An 18195-nucleotide genomic window follows, 5' to 3' on the forward strand; every position below is an offset into this window, starting at 1 on the left:
TGATGTCCCCGTTTTTTTACCTTCTGCGCATGCGCAGAAGAGGCGGGTGCGTGTATAACCCGTGCACCCTCCTGCGCGCTCCCGTTCCCAAACCGTTAGCTAAGGTAAGTGGATTTCACAGCTGAACCAATGACACACTTGAATATGACTGATTATTAACATAAGCCAGTTCACATGCTGTCAATTTTACTAGAGATTTCATGGGCCAATTAGTCAAATACTTTGCTAAATTCCAGCTAAACTACAAAATTCCTGGGGTCACTTATCAAAAAAGGAAATTGTCCTAGTTTGGCTTAATTTATTCTTGACAAACCCATGCTGGCTCCTGCTAGAAATGCTTAAAAACCAACTGCTGAATGTTACACAATTATGATCAATAATGATGCCAGGCTGACTGTCTGAATTTACCCAGCTCCTTTATTTTATTCTTTTTGAAGTCAGGAACATTACCCTTCTCCAGTCTTCTGGGGCTAAACCCATTCATGAATTCTCAAGAGCTCTGAAATAACATCCATAAATCTGTCAAGATTTACTTGTAATTGAGCTGCTCCTGAGAGTTAAACTCATTCATGGCAACTAGTAATCATTATTAACTAACTTGGGTTGCTACTTTCCGATCTTAATTGCTCTGCTTAGGGTTTATTTGAAGTTTCCCCTGGGAAAGACAAAAGCAAAATAGCAGTTTAGGAGCCCTTCCCTCTATAATGCTACTGTCCTACAATCTTTGGATCTTTTGCAGGATTCAAAATATTTTTCTTACTTTCAACAGTCCACTTATCTTTGTGTCGGTTCATGTAAAACCAAAAGATTTTATCATAATTCCATTTCTCTTTGAGCTTAATTTCTCAAAACATATAAGAATCAGCAACTATGCAATTTGTTTTTCCTGCCTTGCCCATTTTCTCTATCCTCTGCATTTATATTGTAGTTAATGATGTACATCTTGAAACATGTTAATGTTATATTAAAATATTAGACTTAATATGCTATAGCGCCATGACGGCTAACCTATGGTATGCGGAGCCATATCTGTGGGCACCTAGCTCAGTGTTGCCTTAGCTCAGCTCCACGCGCATGTGCACGTGGGCCAACTGATTTTCGGCCTTCTGGGCTCACTGGAAGTTGGGAAACGGGCTGTTTCCAGCCTCCGGGGTGGGGGGTGGGGAGAGAGGCCATTTTCGCCCTCTCCAGCCTCTGGAAAGCATGGAGAGGGAAAGCCTCTAGAGCATGGAGAGGGAGAAAAATGGGCCTTCCAGTCCATCCAGAAGTCAAGAAACAAAACATTTCTGGCTTCGAGGGGGGGGGGGAAGGCCATCTTTACCCTTCCCAGGCTCCTAAAAAGCCTCTGGAGCCTGGGGAGAGCAAAAAAACAGGCCTTCCGGCCCCACCAGAAGTGGGGAAATGGGCTGCTTCCGGCATCCAGAGGGCCTCTGGGGTGGGGGGAGGCAGTTTTCGCCCTCCCCAGGATCCTAGAAAGCCTCTGGAGCCTGGGGAGGGCGAAAAGCGGGCCTACCTGGCCCACGTGCCAAAGCGGGGGGAGCATGTGGGGGGGTCACGCGCGCGTGCAGGGCACATTGAATTATGGGTGTGGGCATGCACATGCATGACCCACACACACACACACTCCTCCCGCTTTTGGCACGTGACGGCAAAAAGGTTAGCCGTCACTGCGATAGCCTCATCTTAAGAAAAGAAGTTGAAAGTTTATGTCCAGGATGTGAAGGGTCTGTAGAACTTTTCACAGCCCCCTTTCTGGCTCATGCATTATACAAGTTCTGTTGTGGCCCGCCAGCGGATCTGGCAGCAGATTCGGACAGTGAGGAGGTTGGGGAGGAACATGGGCCAGTCCTGGAGTCTGGGGAAGGCTCTGATGCGGGCTCTGTATCGGAGGCAGAGAGGGGGCCAGGGCCAGATGCCAGTTATCAGCTGCCTTTGGAGTCAGACATCAGTGAGGCAAACAGCTGGAGACTGTTCCCAGTGTGGACATGCGCAGAGTTGCCAGATGAAAGGAACAGCTAAAGAACAAGGGTCGACTTGGGAGTAAGGCCACAGGTGGACAATGAATGGCCCCTCCCAGATGGAATAAAAAAGGAGAGAAAGGGGAGTGAAGTTTGCAGGAGACAATTAGTTCATTATTGCATTCTTGCCAAGCATTGCGGTGTCTGAAAGATATCGGCCTGGCCACTCTCCAAGGCTGATAAAAGGTCGGTAATTGTGAACTATCTTGAAAGACTGTGGGAGAGGAAAGACTTTGCGGGAGAGGAATTCACTGTAAATTAAATAAAAGGGGATTAAGGAGTCGTCTTCATGCTGCTGGGGAAGCCAGTAATTAACAGCAATTTTGGGCTCCATTATGGTCGTAAATCGAGGACCACCTGTACTGCTCTCCTAAAAAGGCAGCGAAAGGATCCGTTTTTTGGCAGTGGTTTTTGCTCTCCAAGCTCGTTTCAATTTATTTCCGAACGTTTCATGACCACACCATGTAACCTCATCAAGCAGGATTTCCTTGTCCTATTCCTCTTTAGCTTATCAATATCCCGTCCTTTCAAAAAGGGGCCCTTTTGCACGGAACCCCACAAGGCTCCCCGGACCAGGGTCATCTTCCTCCCTTGTCTCTCTGGAGGACCATTTCCCTCAGATTTCTCAATCCCAACCCGGAGAATTCCGACGAGCAAGTAGCGCTTCCCTCAGCCACGACCGGCCCGACTGCCTCAGTCGGCGGGCCCGGCAACGGCAGAAGCGGGAGGCCTTTTTTAAAAAAATTATTATTTATTTATTTTTCCGCGCCTCGCACGAAAAGAGCGGGAAAAGCGCGCTCGCGCTCGCGCCCCGCCCCTTTTAACGGCCGCAGTCGGGTGGGCGGGGCCACGGGGCGCTCCGCCCCCCCCGCCTCGCGTCAGCGCGGAGGAGGAGGAGGAGGAGGCGGCGGCATCGGGCGACCCTGCAGGATGGTGGCGGCGGCCGCGGCGGCGTCGGTGCCGGCGGCGGAGGCTGAGCCAGGCGGCGGGTAGAAAATGGCGGATTTCGAGGAGCTCAGGGTGAGCGCGAGCGGGGCCGCCTCCCCCCACCCCCCACACCCCCCCCCGCGGGGAATCCTCCCTCCTCCCGTGAGCCCCGGTTTTGGGGGGGGGGGGGGACGCTCTTTCTTTCTTCCTCCCTCCCTCCCAACGGACTCCCCGAGGCTGATGGGAATTGTAGTCCGACGCCTGGGAGTCGCGCGCAGGGTCGAGGGGGGGGGCAAGCCTGGCGGCTCCTTTCCTCCCTCCCATTCTCGGTCTTTATATATATATATATACACCCCCCTCCCCGACCTTCGTTTCCTTCCGGTCGCCCTCGGACTACAAGGCCCATCTTCCTGGCCCTGCCGGACTCTCGTCCCGGCGGGAGGCTTCTGAGGGCTCCCTGAGGTCCCTCTCGGCGCTTCGGAAAGCAGGTGAAAACAAAGGGAGGGCTTCTTCCCACGTTCGCGGGGGGGGGGGGAGGGAAGGAAACCTGTAGTTTTTTTTATTTATTATTATTTAAATCGCCACAGGAGGGGAGCCTGGACTGAACTTGGCTGCCTCACCTGCCCCCCCCCCCCAATTTCCTAAGTCATCCCTATCAATCCCTCTAATTTTCCAAATCACCTCTACCAGACCTCTCTTTACTTCCCAAGTCACCCCTATCAGCCCCCCCACCTTATTTCCTAAGTTACTCTTTATCAGCCCCCTCTATTTTTTAACTCATCCTAAACCCCTCCCTTATTTCTTAGGTCACCCTTATCAGCCCCCCTCCCATTATTTTCTGTCTCCCCTAAACCCCTCCCTTATTTCTTAAGTCACCCCATCAATCCTTCTAATTTCCCAAGTCACCCCTATCAGCCCCCCTTATTTCCTAAGTTACTCTTTATCAGCCCCCCCTTATTTTTTAACTCACTCTAAACCCTTATTTCTTAGGACACCTTATCAGCCCCCCCTATTATTTTCTGTCTCCCCTAAACCCCTCCCTTATTTCTTAAGTCACCCCATCAATCCTAATTTCCCAAGTCACCTCTACCAGACCTCTCTTTACTTCCCAAGTCACCCCTATCAGCCCCCCCACCTTATTTCCTAAATTACTCTTTATCAGCCCCCCCCTTATTTTTTAACTCACTCTAAACCCCTCCCTTATTTCTTAGGACACCCTTATCAGCCCCCCCCCCATTATTTTCTGTCTCCCCTAAACCCCTCCCTTATTTCTTAAGTCACCCCATCAATCCTTCTAATTTCCCAAGTCACCCCTATCAGCCCACCTTATTTCCTAAGTTAGCAGCCCCCCCCCTTATTTTTTAACTCACCTTAACTCCCTTCCTTATTTCTTAGGTCACCCTTATGTCCCCCTTAGAATAGAATAAAATAGAAGTTTTTATTGGCCAAGTGTGATTGGACACACAAGGAATTTGTCTTGGTGCATATGCTCTCAGTGTACATAAAAATAAAGATACATTCATCAAGAATCATAAGGTACAGCAGACTTATCCTTTGTCTAAGCTTCCCCTAACAATTCCCCTTATTTCTTACGTAAGAACCCCCTTCCTATTTTATTAACTCACCCCTAGCCCACGCCTTCCTCCAAGCAGTACCTCCTTTTGTATTTCTCAGACGTTTCCTTTCCCACCAGCAATCCACTCAGTTTGACTTCACTTGCGGCCCAGAACGATGAGCTTTTGTGTCCCTTCATAGCCTGGAACTCTGGAGTTACTCAGTCCACGTTTCTCCTTTGCCTCCTTCCCAGCCTCTCTACTGGAGTTCCATGTCAGACAAGAAAAACAGCTTCGTTTCTCACTTTCATAAAAAGGGATTTTTGGAGACTATATTTATTTTTTTCCTGTGCTTATTATCCACCTAACCCCTTCTCGGATCCTAATTCTATTTTTCCTTTGTTGCGTCCTCCTTCTCCCCTCCATTCTCAGAAAGGCCCTTTTCTTTTAAGCTTCTGCTTTACCCTGCTGGGTTTCATTCCCTCAATTGAACCACAGAAAGTACCAGGCCGTCTCCGAGTGTCAGGATCCAGTATAATATTCTACATACTTGAGAGGCAGTCCCATCTATTGTTGAGACCTGTTTAAAAAAATAGGCAAGGTTAGGCTTTTAATCTCTGGGTTTACTCCTGGAGTCCTGATGCGAAGATACTTTCCCGAAGAAGTCTGAAAGGCTTTATAGGCAATCTGCTTTTGAATTCATTATTGTTAGATACAGATCACTGAGCTGAAGATAATACTCATGGATTATGTTACTTCAGTTAACAAAATCTAACAATGCAATTATATATAAATCAAATTATTAAAAAAAATGCTTTGTAGATTTAACTATAGGTAATTTTCACTTAATGACCAGTCACTTAGCAACTGTTTGTAGTTATGATGGGCCCCTCTCCCAAAAGGTACTTGAGATCCAATTCTAGGTTTCTGAAGGTGGCAACCCTTGTGATAACAAGGCAAGCTTGGCAGCTGCCTTTGCCTTAAGGCCAGTTTATATATTTATATTTATTTTTCACACTTCTTAACCTGCTATCTCTTCAAATTTGGAGCCCTCTGCAGTCATGTGGTGCTGTTTATGGCTGTTTTAGCCAGAAATTGGCCTTTTCAGTCAATTTCCAGGAATAAACACCCATAGGAATACATTGACTTGCTTAACAATTTCCACGTTTGTTTAACAACTGTTGCAAAAACATTGTAAAATCAGATTGGTCGCAAGGGTGACTTGATTTGCAGCTGTCGTGATTTATGACAGAAATTCTGGGCTCCATTTTGGTCATAAATCAAGGACTATTTGTATACCACTATGTCTTGTATATCTTATGACTTCAAACTCTTTGTATTTTGTTTTGTTTTTTATGTCCTGAAGCTGATTGTATTGGGGAGGGGGGGATATGCAGGTTCTAACTTTGTTTAGTTACGATTTTATTCTGACATTAAAGTTACACTTTTTAGTGCATAAAATATTTTTATTAATGGCCAAAGAGAGAAGAATAAAAGTACAAGTATGATTTGAAAGAATCTTCTTGAACTGCTGTTTCCTTTCCCCCAGTATCTTCTATTTAATTTGATTTTAGTGTTTCAGATGAAGCTCAAATTTTAATTTATGGCACAGTCTTTGGAAAGTTTATTGGCCTAAGAGCTGTTAAAAAAGGGAAATTAAGATGTTATAGTTTAACAATACCTCCATGTGTATTAAATACTTTTAACTGAGAATTCTGTCCTGATTTTTTTAAAAATATGTTCTACATATTTGGTTTCTCGCTCCATTGTGGAAAATTTTTCCCGTGAAACATTAAATGGCAACCTGACATGTTCAGTATTGATTAACCAAATAATAATGTTGAAATGAAGAGATGGTTTTGTAATGTAAAGTACTTGAAATTGCAAAAGTATTTTTCTACTCATTTCTTTTGTCATTTATCACAGTGCTATTATGGCCATGCTGTGTTTTGGAGAGAAAATTGTTTTGGGGTGATTGCAGGTGCGCCGATAACAGCTGAGAACTACTCAGATTAAGTGAGACTTTTCCCAGGATTGCATTGTAGCTATGGAAGTGTAATCCTGGGAAAACACACAGTTTCTTTAAGGAACTGCTAACAGGTGCTGTGTGAGAGAGGTCCTTGGTGCTCTCTGAGCTTAATTGCTTTCTTGCAGACTTTTCATTACCCAAACTAGGTAACATCAGTCCTAGCACTAATGTTAAAACTAGCACCTCTGATGTTACCTAGTTTGGGTAATGAAATTTATGCAAGAAAACAACCAAGCTCAGAGAGCACCAATGCTGCATGTATTCCTGCACACCTGAAAACACCAATTTCTCTTAAAATCGAAAGACTAGACACCATCCAAATAATATAAAGTCAAAGTGGTGATAAGGTTGGATTTTACAAGAAGATAGCAAAATATGTCCCCAAACTCCAAGAGGAATAAACTTCAGAAGTCGCATAAATATGTATTATACAGATAGTACTCACTTAATGATGAAATTAGGGATAGGAAACTTCATCACATAGCACCACAGGTGTAAATTGTGACATCATGTGACTGATATCTCAGGGGGAAAGGGGGGGTACTAAAAATGAGAAAAAACATATGTGTCTCTGGAAACACATCAGTTAGAAAACTCTGGAGTATAGTCTAATAAAAAGCATTAGGCTCTTTCCCGTGTTAATTTATGGGGAAACCCAAGCTTAAAAATTGGGAAAAAGAGAATGATAAGAAAAAAAAAGAACAGAAGCAGGAACTTTTTACCAGTTGATAGATGATGAAGATATATTTTTAACATACTCTGTGTCAAGAGACAAATATCATCTACCATAGCAATCCCCAACATTTCCGACTTTGTGGACCAGTGGAGGGGAGGGAGGGAGAGGGAATGGTAGGCAAGCGTGCATGCTATTCCCGTTTGTGTGAGTGGCAGGCACACGTACACGCTACTCGCACAAATGGAACTGCACACATGCACTCACCCCTTGCTTCTGCAGCCTGGTTCCAAACGAGCAAAGGCCCAGTAGTGGGCTGCGGGCCAAGGATTGGGGACTCCTGATCCATCAGATGTAACCCAGTGGCAATATTAATAATCACAACATTTGTTAACAAGCGTTTGAATTTTGACCACATGTCCATAGAGATGCTGCAACCATCGTAAGTGGGAAAAAAGGGCCATAAGTTATTATTATTATTTTTTTGGTGCATTACACCTTTGAACGGTTGCTAAACAAACTGTTGTAAGTCGAGGACTATCTGTATATAAAAGCTTTGATTGTCAGAATAATGAGAGTAGATTTGACAATCATGATAATGGAAGATTATAACTGGCAATGTAAAAAGGAGTAAATGAGAACAAGTTGGCAAATGGAATGAATGAAAATAGGTGCATGTGAAACCAAGAAAAAAGGAAGGATGTGCTAATTCTTAGAACATGGTGCCATGAAGTTCCTTTCCACATGAAGGAAATTGTAGGTTTTATCATGAATTAAAGAGTGAATGTATACAACAAAAATGTGCTTTATATCTTTAGTTGTTGTGGGAACATATGCTGGTAGAAATAGATTCGTGAGAGTTGTATGTTAACAATGGAAAAACCCAGAAATAACCTGAGGAGAAAATGTAACAAAAGAAAAGCAAAAAGTGAACAACTGCAGGAATGGAAAGCATGAATTCTATCTTAAAATGTATTAGATGACATTAATCTCCCAAGAAACAATGGAAAATGTATATAAGAAAAGAATATGGGGGATGCTTTCAACAGCATGGAAAAATGGTATCACCCAGTGCTATACAAGAATGTGTGATGCTAATGAGAATGATGAAAAAGGATGACTGGTGGGCCTGCGATTGAAGAAAAATTGCATATAAGAGAATGCTGGAAAAGTGAGAGAAATGAAAGAATATTGTAGAAAGAATGTTGTATGAAGAAAGAGAGTTTTGATTCTATGTTGTGACAGAGGCTTCCTGAGTCATTAAAACACAGGAGTAATCCCAAAAACCTCTTTTATTGCAACAGCTGTGAATTACATTCATTCACAGCTGAGTCTCAATTAGTTGCAAAAAGTCCTTCTGGAGAAGTCCTTCGGGATAATTACCAACCTTTATCTCCATTGACACTCTCCCTTGACACCTACTTGGCAAAGCCACATGGATTCTAGAATCAAACAGAGATGCCGACTGGGAACAGAATTAACAACGTTGCTTTCCTGCAAAGTACCGTGCCTTTGCTCCTCTTTTAAGCCTATGGGAGGGGTCAATCATCTCCAGGCCTTATTCCCGAGTCGTCCCTTTTGTTTTAACTGTTTGTGCCTTCTGGCATCTCTGCGCATGCGCACACTAGGAACAGGCTCCTCCTGTTCCTCTGCCTCTCTGCTGTCCGACTCTGGAGGCTCTGGAGTCCACGCATCACTCCCAGGTGGCCCTGGCCCCATCTTTGCCTCCGACTCAGAGCTCTCATCCGGGCCTTCCCCTGGCTCCAGGACTGGCCCATGTTCCTCCCCAGCCTCCTCACTGTCCGACTCTGCTGCCAGCTCCGCAGGCTGCTGGTGGACCACAATATTCTAATGCAAAGAAGCCCAACGTCCTCTTTTCCCATCTCCCCACAAATCATTAAATATAAAAATAATTTCAACTGCACAGAGCTGTCCAAATTGCCTTGTTAAACAGGAAGAACTACAGAGAAACATAGGACCCAAGGCAGCAAATCAGGATAACTTGCTGAAATTGTTGTAAGACCTAAACATATTTTGCCATTCTTTAAGCCAGAGTTTGCCAGGATGAAAGTCAAGAAACAGAGAAATGATAGTAGAGAATTAATATGGATGCGAACAGAAAAATAAGGATGCTTGATTCTTGATTTTTAACATACTTCCAAAACCAGATCAGCTTTAATTGAAATAATTCCAGGAAGAAGGAAAAGAAATGCCTAGCATCTTTTCTTAATATCCCTAATACTTATATTTTCTGCATCAAAAATAAATAGATTACTTATGTGTTTGGTATATTTTCAATTTCTTCTAATTGCTTTAGGAAGTTCTACCTTGACTGCCCACATACTGTCAAGCTATTATCATTATCATCTAAATTTAATCAAGCGTTTAAAAATAATCATTTTGTACCTTGCAGCATAATATAGAATGGGATTATAATGCTTTGAAGGATCCCCTAATTCTCTAGAAGAGGTTTTGATAGTGTAGAGAGGTGGAGAATTGCCACTTCCAATTTTACTCCTGGAGTAAAATCTTTCTCTAGGTGGGGATTTATTTCTATCATTTACAGCCCAGCCCACCTCACCTCACAGGGTGGTGGTTATGGGGAAAATGGGAGGAGGAAATTGTGTTGGATATGTTTTGAGTTGTTTGTAAAAATAATAAAGATGGGATGCAAATAAATAAAAATGTAAAAATAAAATAGTAACACCCACCTTTCACAAGTAACTCTGGGTAGTTTACAGTATTAAAAACAACTCCCCCCCCTTCCTCAAAAAAATATGATCCTCGCCTTCCAGGGGCACCCAAAGATAAACAAGAGCTCTGGTAGCGCAGCAGACTAAAGCACTGTTATTAACATCAGCTGCCTGCAATTACTGCAAGTTCAAATCTCACCAGGCTCAAGGTTGACTCAGCCTTCCATCCTTTCTAAGGTAGGTAAAATGAGGATCCAGGGGGCAATAAACTGACTTTGTATAAAATATACAAAAGTATGAAAGCTATTGCTTAACGCATTGTAAGCCGCCCTGAGTCTCCGGAGAAGGGCGGCATATAAATCAAATTAAAAAAAAAAACAATGAACAATTAATCACCTATGGTAACAGAGCTTATCTCCACCCTGTTTCAAGTGCCTGGGGAACAGCCAGGTCTTCAATGCCTTATGGAAGGCTCACAGGATCGGGGGCTTCTGAATCTCCAGGGAGGAGGCTATGCTGTTCCACAGAGCAGATGCTGCTACCGAGAGGACACGACTCTCAAGATGACACTGTTTAATAGAAGGGACCTGGAGCGCTTTACGAGGTTTGCAATAGTGGCGAATATCTGGAGCTCAGGTGCCAGATGAGGGTGAAGGTTCTTTCTCCAAGCTTGTGGGTTGGTTTTCCAAACGTTTCGTTACCAGGCTTGGTAACATCTTCAGCGGAGTTTAGGGGATTGTTCGTGTTCTTCTGTTTATAAGAGCTTCGGGTGTGGGTGTGTCAAGTGAGATCTCTTTACGAGGTCTCTGGAGACTCTTAAGGTCAATTCTCTGGAAGCATTTAAGGACAGATTCTGATGAATCTCCAAGAAAGGGAGATTTCAGACTTCTGGGGTAGCTTCGCAAAGCCCTATCATTCATTTGTTTTTGCTGTTGGAGCAGTGCTTATAGGAAGAATATTCTAGACCTGGGACTGGAGTCCTACAGCCCTCCCAGGTGTTGACGAACTACAAGCCTTGTTGGCACAAATGAGCAGCCTCAGTGATAAAGGATGCCGGAAGTTGTATTTTGGTAATACCTTGAGGAATAGAAGATGGCTTTTGAAAATGGGGGTGGAACAATAGAAGCCTATTGTAATAGCCCCTGCGGTTGGATTTTGCTGTTGGAAACTGACGCGTTGACTTACTTTTTCTCAACTCTCTATAAAACTAATGCTATATTTTCAGGTCTGTAGTCCTTAATTAGGACCATTTGAAGTTACAACCTCACTGACATAAGTGATTTACAACTGGTCCTCATACTTAGGACTGTTACAGCATCCTTGTGGTCACATGATTGTGATTCAGGTACTTGGCAACCAACGGTGGTTGCCGTGTCCCAGGGTCATGTGATCGCTATTTGCGACCTTATTAGCCAGCTTCCGGCAAGCAAAGCCAAAGGGGAAATTGGATTTGTTTAAAGACAGTGTCAAAAAACGGGTCATAAAATCGAGCAAAATCTAACGCAGTCATGTGCATGACTCATTTTTCAAAATATGTTCCGGTTCCAGTTGTAGTAACTTAAGGTCTACAGTAGAACCTCTGGTCACAACTATAATTTGATTCATAACTTTGGTCGCAAACCGATTTGGTCGTGACCTGAATCTAATTTTGGAAATTTAGCACTTACAAAAAAAATGGTGTGGAAGGGGAAATTGGCTGCAGGTAAAAAAAATTGTGAATTTTTTGGTGGGAACCCAATTTGGTCATGGTCAGATGTGTTCGTGACCAGAGGTTCTACTGTATCTATATTCAGAGGAAGGCCAAATTGTGAAAGATAAATAAATATTCAGAAGATTAGGAATATTTAGCCATGAGAAAATTTAAAGAGGCAATCTTGTGCTCTGTTTCATTTATTTATGCGTTTATCAAATAGAATTCCACTTCAAGTCACTAGTTTAGTGTTCCAAGAAACGAGTGCAGATTAAGTGATATATTTAAGCCGATTCTATAGCTTTCTTCGAGCTGCGCTGTAATCACAAATATCCTGCATAGAACAAGACGATGGGTATGAGACACCCTGTAGCTATAAAAATCTGAAAAACTGTGAAACAAAAACAGTACAGTAACCAAAATGAGCGTTTGGGCTTTTAACTCTGTGCTATAAATGTGTCACTTCATTAGAACTTATATTTTACTTTATTGCTGCCATTGTGGAGGTTAATGTTGCTTGTTCTATGAAAAGTTATGCTTGAGTAGGGCTTTTAACTACATCCCAATTGCAGTACCATCAATATTTCAGTGACTGAATTGGTTAAAAAAAAAAAACACCCCTAAATCATGAAGGTTTTGTTGCCCATATATGGCATGACACAATATTATGATGTACATAAAACTTGATCATATTTATTGTAACTTTTTAATCTAGGGCTGTCAGTCCATCCTGCCACTGCCCATCGTTTCACCTATTCTTGATCTGTTGTTACTCCTAGAATATGGTATCAAGTTTTCGGGTGTCTGAACTGCAAGTGTTGCTGGGTTTTGCTGGACGTAATAAAAGTGGGCGCAAACATGACCTCCTAATGAGGGCTCTGCACTTGCTGAAGAGCGGCTGTAGCCCAGCAGTTCAGATCAAGATCCGGGAACTCTACAGGCGCCGCTACCCCAGGACAGTTGAAGGCCTTTCTGACTTGACTGCTCTAAAATCTTCAGTTTTCAACCTGGACAGTAGCTCTTCTCCGGTTGAACCTGACTTAACCGTGCCCGGATTGCATCCTGCACCTTCAACTTCGGCCGCTCCCCAATCACCTTCCTCTCCTCTTGGTTCAGTGTTACTTCAGGACACCAAGCCTCGTTTTGAGATGCAGCAGCCATCCCCTTCGGTTCCTCCAGTGCATCCTGATGTTCAGTTGAAGAATCTCCCTTTTTATGATGTGCTTGATGTTCTCATGAGACCGACCAGCTTAGGTAAGTGTGCTAAAATACAACACGTTTGATATGGACGCTTATTGTTTCCAATCCCAAAACTAATTTAGGATTGTTTGCTTGTTAATGTTCCAATCTGATCAGCAATCCCGTTTTATGTAGCCTTTAAAAAGAAGAGTTATAGCTATAGTATGGTGTGCCCAACAGCTATGCATATTGCAAAAAAAAATATTTAAATACAGGTAATCCTTGAGTTAGGACTCCACTTAAGCCCAAAATTTATGTTTTGAAACATTTGTTAAGTGAGCTTGCCCCAATTTACGACTTTTCTTGCTGCCATTGTTAAGTGAATCATTGTATTCATGAAGTTAGTAACACAGTTGTTAAGTGAATCTGGATTCTCCATCGACTTTGGTTGTCAGAAGGTCGTAAAAGCTGATCATGTGACACACACACACACACACAGGACAAGCATCTGAATTTTGATCATGTGACCATGGGGATGCTCCAACGGTCGTAAGGGTGAAAAAAGGTCTTAAGTCACTTTTTTCAGTGCCGCTGTAACTTTGAACGATCACTAAATGAACTGTTGTAAGTCGAGGACTATCTGTATAGGATTTTGAATTGTTCCTATGCATTATCCTCGCGATGCACGTGACCAAGATGGCGCTGCCTCCCTGAGCCCCGATACCGATGGGGGCGATTTCGGGCCATCTGAGGTCTTTGGGGGCTGGATGGATCGTCCTCGCCCCCAACCCGGCTGTCTAAGCTTCCCGCCGGCCAGCTGAGAACTTTTCCGCTCTCCGCAGTGCCATGGCTGGGACGGGGCCGGCATTTTTTCTATACCGGCATTTCTTCTGTGTCACGAGGGTGAGGAGGCCAACGGCGGCGAGATTCGGGGCAGCAGCGATGCCCGGATTGTGGCGGCCTGCTGTCTTTTCTCCTGTGGGCTGTGGCTGGGTTGCCAGCGGTGCTGCAGCAATGGGGTCGGCGGCGGGGCGGTCCTTTTCGAGGTGCTGGGGGTCTCCTGGCACATTTGGAGCCTCCATGGCGAGATTGCGGTGCTCAGGGCAGCAGCAGCAGTGACGGAGATGGAGGAGTCCTGCACTGGCCGTTGGGAAACATTTTGAAATCCAGTAGCAGCCTTAGCAGCCCTGGATAGATGCTGCTGGGATATCTTTCTATCTGTCTATAATTTACCATCACTGAACCTCCCGGACTGTCACGGGATACTTGGCTTTACTTGAAGGGGCGGTTCCCATAACGACCTGTGATCCATATAAAGACCAGTTGAAGTTGGGGGGGAATAAAAAAAAAAAAAACACCCCGACCCTGAAAACTTGTAATGGCGAGCGGACGATTGTGGAATTGTAATCCCGGCCGCCTCATATCACACACACACCCCAGTCTGGTCTTAGAAGAGTCATTAATCATTGACCATCTAACTGATTATCCTGCAGCAAATTACATCTTCCTTGTATTCCATTGCTAATCCATCTCATCTTCTCATAACATCACCACCAGCAGGATCCTATAGACCGGCCCTATACTCTATCAACTCTTTTAGTCGGACGGAGAGTTAACAGCTAGGATAGGGATATTGCAGGAGTTGTTACATTGCTCTATTCACCACCAGAAAGATTAGCACATCAGATTCCATGGCCAATTATACTCTAGCCAGCCTTTGTAAGAGGATGGCCTTGGACATTATTTCCTTGGTGTTCTTAAATAACATAAGACTCCTACTGTTATGAAAGGACAATAGAACTTACTCTACCAATCTTGATCTACATCTTCCTTCTCTCCAGGACCTCAGAACTTATGTCATCTTCTTGGCCATTCTAAGATCACCCCCTGGTCACCGGATGTACTCAGCGGCTGAGCTTCTTGCTCTGCGAGACTCCTCCCTCTCGCAAACCTGGCCCTCCACACTATCGAGGGCCTACCTTGATGATGGATTTTGGAATCCCGAGAGGTGGCATGTTGCAAAGAGGGGGTTGAGGGTCTTTTTATCTAATTTCCTATCCAAAAATTTAAAAATTTCTAAAAGGGGGGTAAGTGGGAGCGGGGTGGGTCATGTGGATTTGGGGGACAACCCACAGAGGGAGGGGTTAGAAGAGGATTTTTCAAAGAGGAGGCCAGATCCGGCACAGAGTTATACCATAGGATGTGCGGAGCTGGGAATGGAGGGGCTAAATACTTGTATGGAAAGGGGTTGCTCCATCAAGGTCGTGGTTGGGAGGGGCAGATATGGTAGGAGCAGGGGGCCACATCATGTTAGGGGGGTACGCACCCGCTGTCTTTAAGCGGTGGCACGCTCCGATCCTCAAGGCTCTTCTTGTTCCCTGGGTTGCTCAGAGTCTCAGGGCCTGAGCCTTAGACTGATGTTATGCAACGTCAGGTCTGCGGCTAACAAAGCCCCCCTCATTTGTGAACTAATTCAGGAGGGGAAAGCGGACCTGGCGGGTATTACAGAGACCTGGTTGGGCCATGAAGGGGGGGTCCCCCTCGTAGAGATGTGCCCACCAGGTTTCCGCGCATTCCATCAGCCAAGGGCACAGGGTAGGGGTGGAGGGGTGACGGTTATTATAAAGGAGAGTCTTGATCCTAGGGAGACCACTGTTCCTCAGACAGCCGGATGTGAGTCCCTCCTCGTGAAATGGGGTCATGGGTTACAGATGGGCCTGCTGATTACGTACCTGGCTCCCTGCCACGTAGCAGCAGCCCTGCCTGAGCTCCTCAATGTAATAGCCGGGGTGGCGGTTGAGACTCCTAGGCTTCTGGTCATGGGAGATTTCAACCTGCCGTCCATCTGTGAAAAGTCTGAGGCAGCTCGGGAGTTCTTGGCTTCCATGACGGCCATGGACCTGACCCAGTTAGTTCATGGCCCTACTCACACGTGGGGACACACTCTGGACTTGGTTTTTGTATCTGACCAGTGGTTGAATGGTCTAGATATAGGGGATATAGTCATCGAACCCTTGTCATGGTCAGACCATTCTCTCCTTAGGCTTGACTTTCTGTCCGCTACACCCCACTGCAGGGAGGCAGAACCAATTAAGTGGTTCCGCCCCAGGCGCCTGATGGATCCTGATAGATTCCAAATGGAGCTTGGGCCATTTCCTGAGACTCTAGCTCACAACTCGATTGAAGATGTGGCGGCAACCTGGGATAGGATATCTGCTGGTGCTTTGGATCGGGTTGTGCCTTTGCGGCCTCTGACCTGGCGTCGAAGTCGCCCAGCTCCTTGGTTTTCCGAGGAGCTGAGGGGAATGAAGCACCGGAAAAGACGCCTGGAGAGTAGTTGGAGAGCCAGTCGTTCCGAATCTGACCAAACACTGGTGAGTTCTTATATTAAGACCTACTTAGTGGCGATAGCAGCGGCAAAATATAACTATTTTTCCGCTATTATTGCATCGGCAAATAATCACCCAGCCGCCTTGTTTAGGGTGACTCGCTCCCTCCTTCACCTGGGAGCATGGGAAGACCCCTTACAAGGTCGAGCTGAGGATTTTGCACAATATCTGCACGATAAAATCGCTCAAATTCGGGAAGGCTTGGATTCTGACTGGGTAGGTTCAGACGGAGTGATGGAGACGGGTCTTGAGGATATTATTTGGGATGAGTTTGACCCTGTGACCCCTGAAGACGTGTACAGGTTACTGGGGAAGTTGAACGCGACCACATGTTTATTGGACCCGTGTCCCTCCTGGTTGGTACTGGCTTCCCGAGAGGTTACACGAGGCTGGCTCCAGAGGATTATAAACGCTTTTCTGAGTGAGGGTTTCTTGCCTTCCGCCTTGAAAGAGGCAGTGGTGAGGCCCCTTCTCAAGAAGCCCTCTCTGGACCCAGCTGTTCTAGCAAACTATCGTCCTGTCTCCAACCTTCGCTTTGTGGCTAAGGTTGTTGAGAGTGTGGTGGTTTTTAAAAAACCATTGATTTTTATCCACCCTGATTCCAACTATCTGAGGTATGATCCTTCAGCCTTTTCCCTTAGCAAAGAAAAACTTACGAAGTTCTTCCTACTATGTAGTTGGACCTTCTTTTCTGTAGTTTTAAGATCCTGGCCTCAAGGACACTGGATAATAAAGTCCATTCTCTGTCTTTGTGGCAGCCCTTCAGATACTTAAAGATTCCTATCAAATCTCTTCACAGGTATCTCTTCTGAAGGATAAGCATACACAGATCTTTTAACCTCTGCCGCACCTTCCTTGAATTTGTCACAATTCTCTTTGAACAGTGTTGCACAGAACTAAAAACAGCACTCTTGATAGATGGAATGCAGCAGTTATTCTCCATAATCTTCTCTTTTGCCATTTGCCTTTTTAGCAACTACATCACAATAGAAGTAGTCCTCGACTTATGACCACAGTTGAGTCCAACGTTTCTGTTGCTAAGCAAAGCATTTGTTATGTGAATTTTGTCCCATTTTATGGTCTTCCTTGCCATGGTTATTAAGTGAATCACTGCAGCTGTTAAATTAGTAACACGGTGGTTAAGTGAATCTGGCCTCCCCCTTGACTTTGCTTATTAGAAGATGGCAATAGAGATTCCAGGATCCCAGGACACTGCAACCGTCATAAATATGAGCCAGTTGCCAAGGGCTGAATTTTGATTATGTGACCATGAGGATGGTGATTATGCGAAAAATGGTCATAAGTCACTTTTCAGTGCCATTGTAACTTTGAATGGTCACTAAATGAACTGTTGTAAGTAGAGGACTACCTTTACTGGCTTATGTTTAACTTCTGCTTGACAAGGATAGCCATTTCTAAGTGTCTCCTCACTACCTTCATCTCATTAATAAAAATCTTGGAACAGCACAGATCCCTGACAGAATTCTGTTGCTTTTTATTTTAATACGTCTCTCCAAGATGAAATGAAGCCATTAACAGTACACATTTCGGGCATTGTCATTTAGCCAACTGTTAAGTCCATTTAGCAGTCTCATCTACCCCATATTTTAATTAAGAATATCATTAAGCAATCTGTCAAAGGCTTTGTTGAGGGCCAAATGCAATATGCATTCTCCCAGCCTACCAAGCTTTGTTTTTCTCCTAAAATGAAGATTTGAGAACGTGCCACTTATTCTATCAAAGAAGGAAATGTAGTTAATCTAACAGATTGTTTGCTACAATTCCCATGCTGGTTTTTAATTGTGGCCTGCCTATCCAAGTTCTCACAAACATGCTGAACCTACCCCAGGATTGATATCAGGTTGCCTGTCTGTAGCTTGATGGGACCTCCCCACCTTTTTGAATATGAAGACAACATGTGTTTTCTTCCAGTCTTCTGAGACCTCATCAATCCACCAAGAATTCTCAGAGATTAAAAAGAGTGAGCTTTTTAAAATTAATTTTTCTTTTTCAATAGCAAAATGCAAATAGTAACAGCACCACC

The 18195-nt window shown here is 44.5% G+C and overlaps 1 protein-coding gene across 9 annotated transcripts in view; it reads left to right on the plus strand.

Moving 5' to 3' along the window:
- Positions 1-2967: 2967 nt before the first annotated feature.
- The window catches only part of PIAS2 (protein inhibitor of activated STAT 2), a 90961-nt gene continuing 75733 nt past the window's right edge, over positions 2968-18195 (plus strand). For 7 of the 9 annotated variants that reach the window (XM_070938955.1, XM_070938959.1, XM_070938958.1 and 4 more), the window contains exons 1-2: positions 2968-3038; positions 12363-12837. In XM_070938955.1, coding sequence (XP_070795056.1) covers positions 3015-3038; positions 12363-12837 — 499 coding nt within the window. In that variant the 5' untranslated portion in view covers positions 2968-3014. Of the gene's footprint in view, positions 3039-10419; positions 10498-12362; positions 12838-18195 lie in introns of those variants that run through there. The other 2 variants (XM_070938960.1, XM_070938954.1) reach the window with 2 other exon arrangements.

The sequence above is a fragment of the Pituophis catenifer genome, unplaced genomic scaffold (genome assembly GCF_029215685.1).
Source record: "Pituophis catenifer annectens isolate HBS135680 unplaced genomic scaffold, rPitCat1.0.hap2 SCAF_2, whole genome shotgun sequence".
Lineage (NCBI taxonomy): Eukaryota > Metazoa > Chordata > Lepidosauria > Squamata > Colubridae > Pituophis > Pituophis catenifer.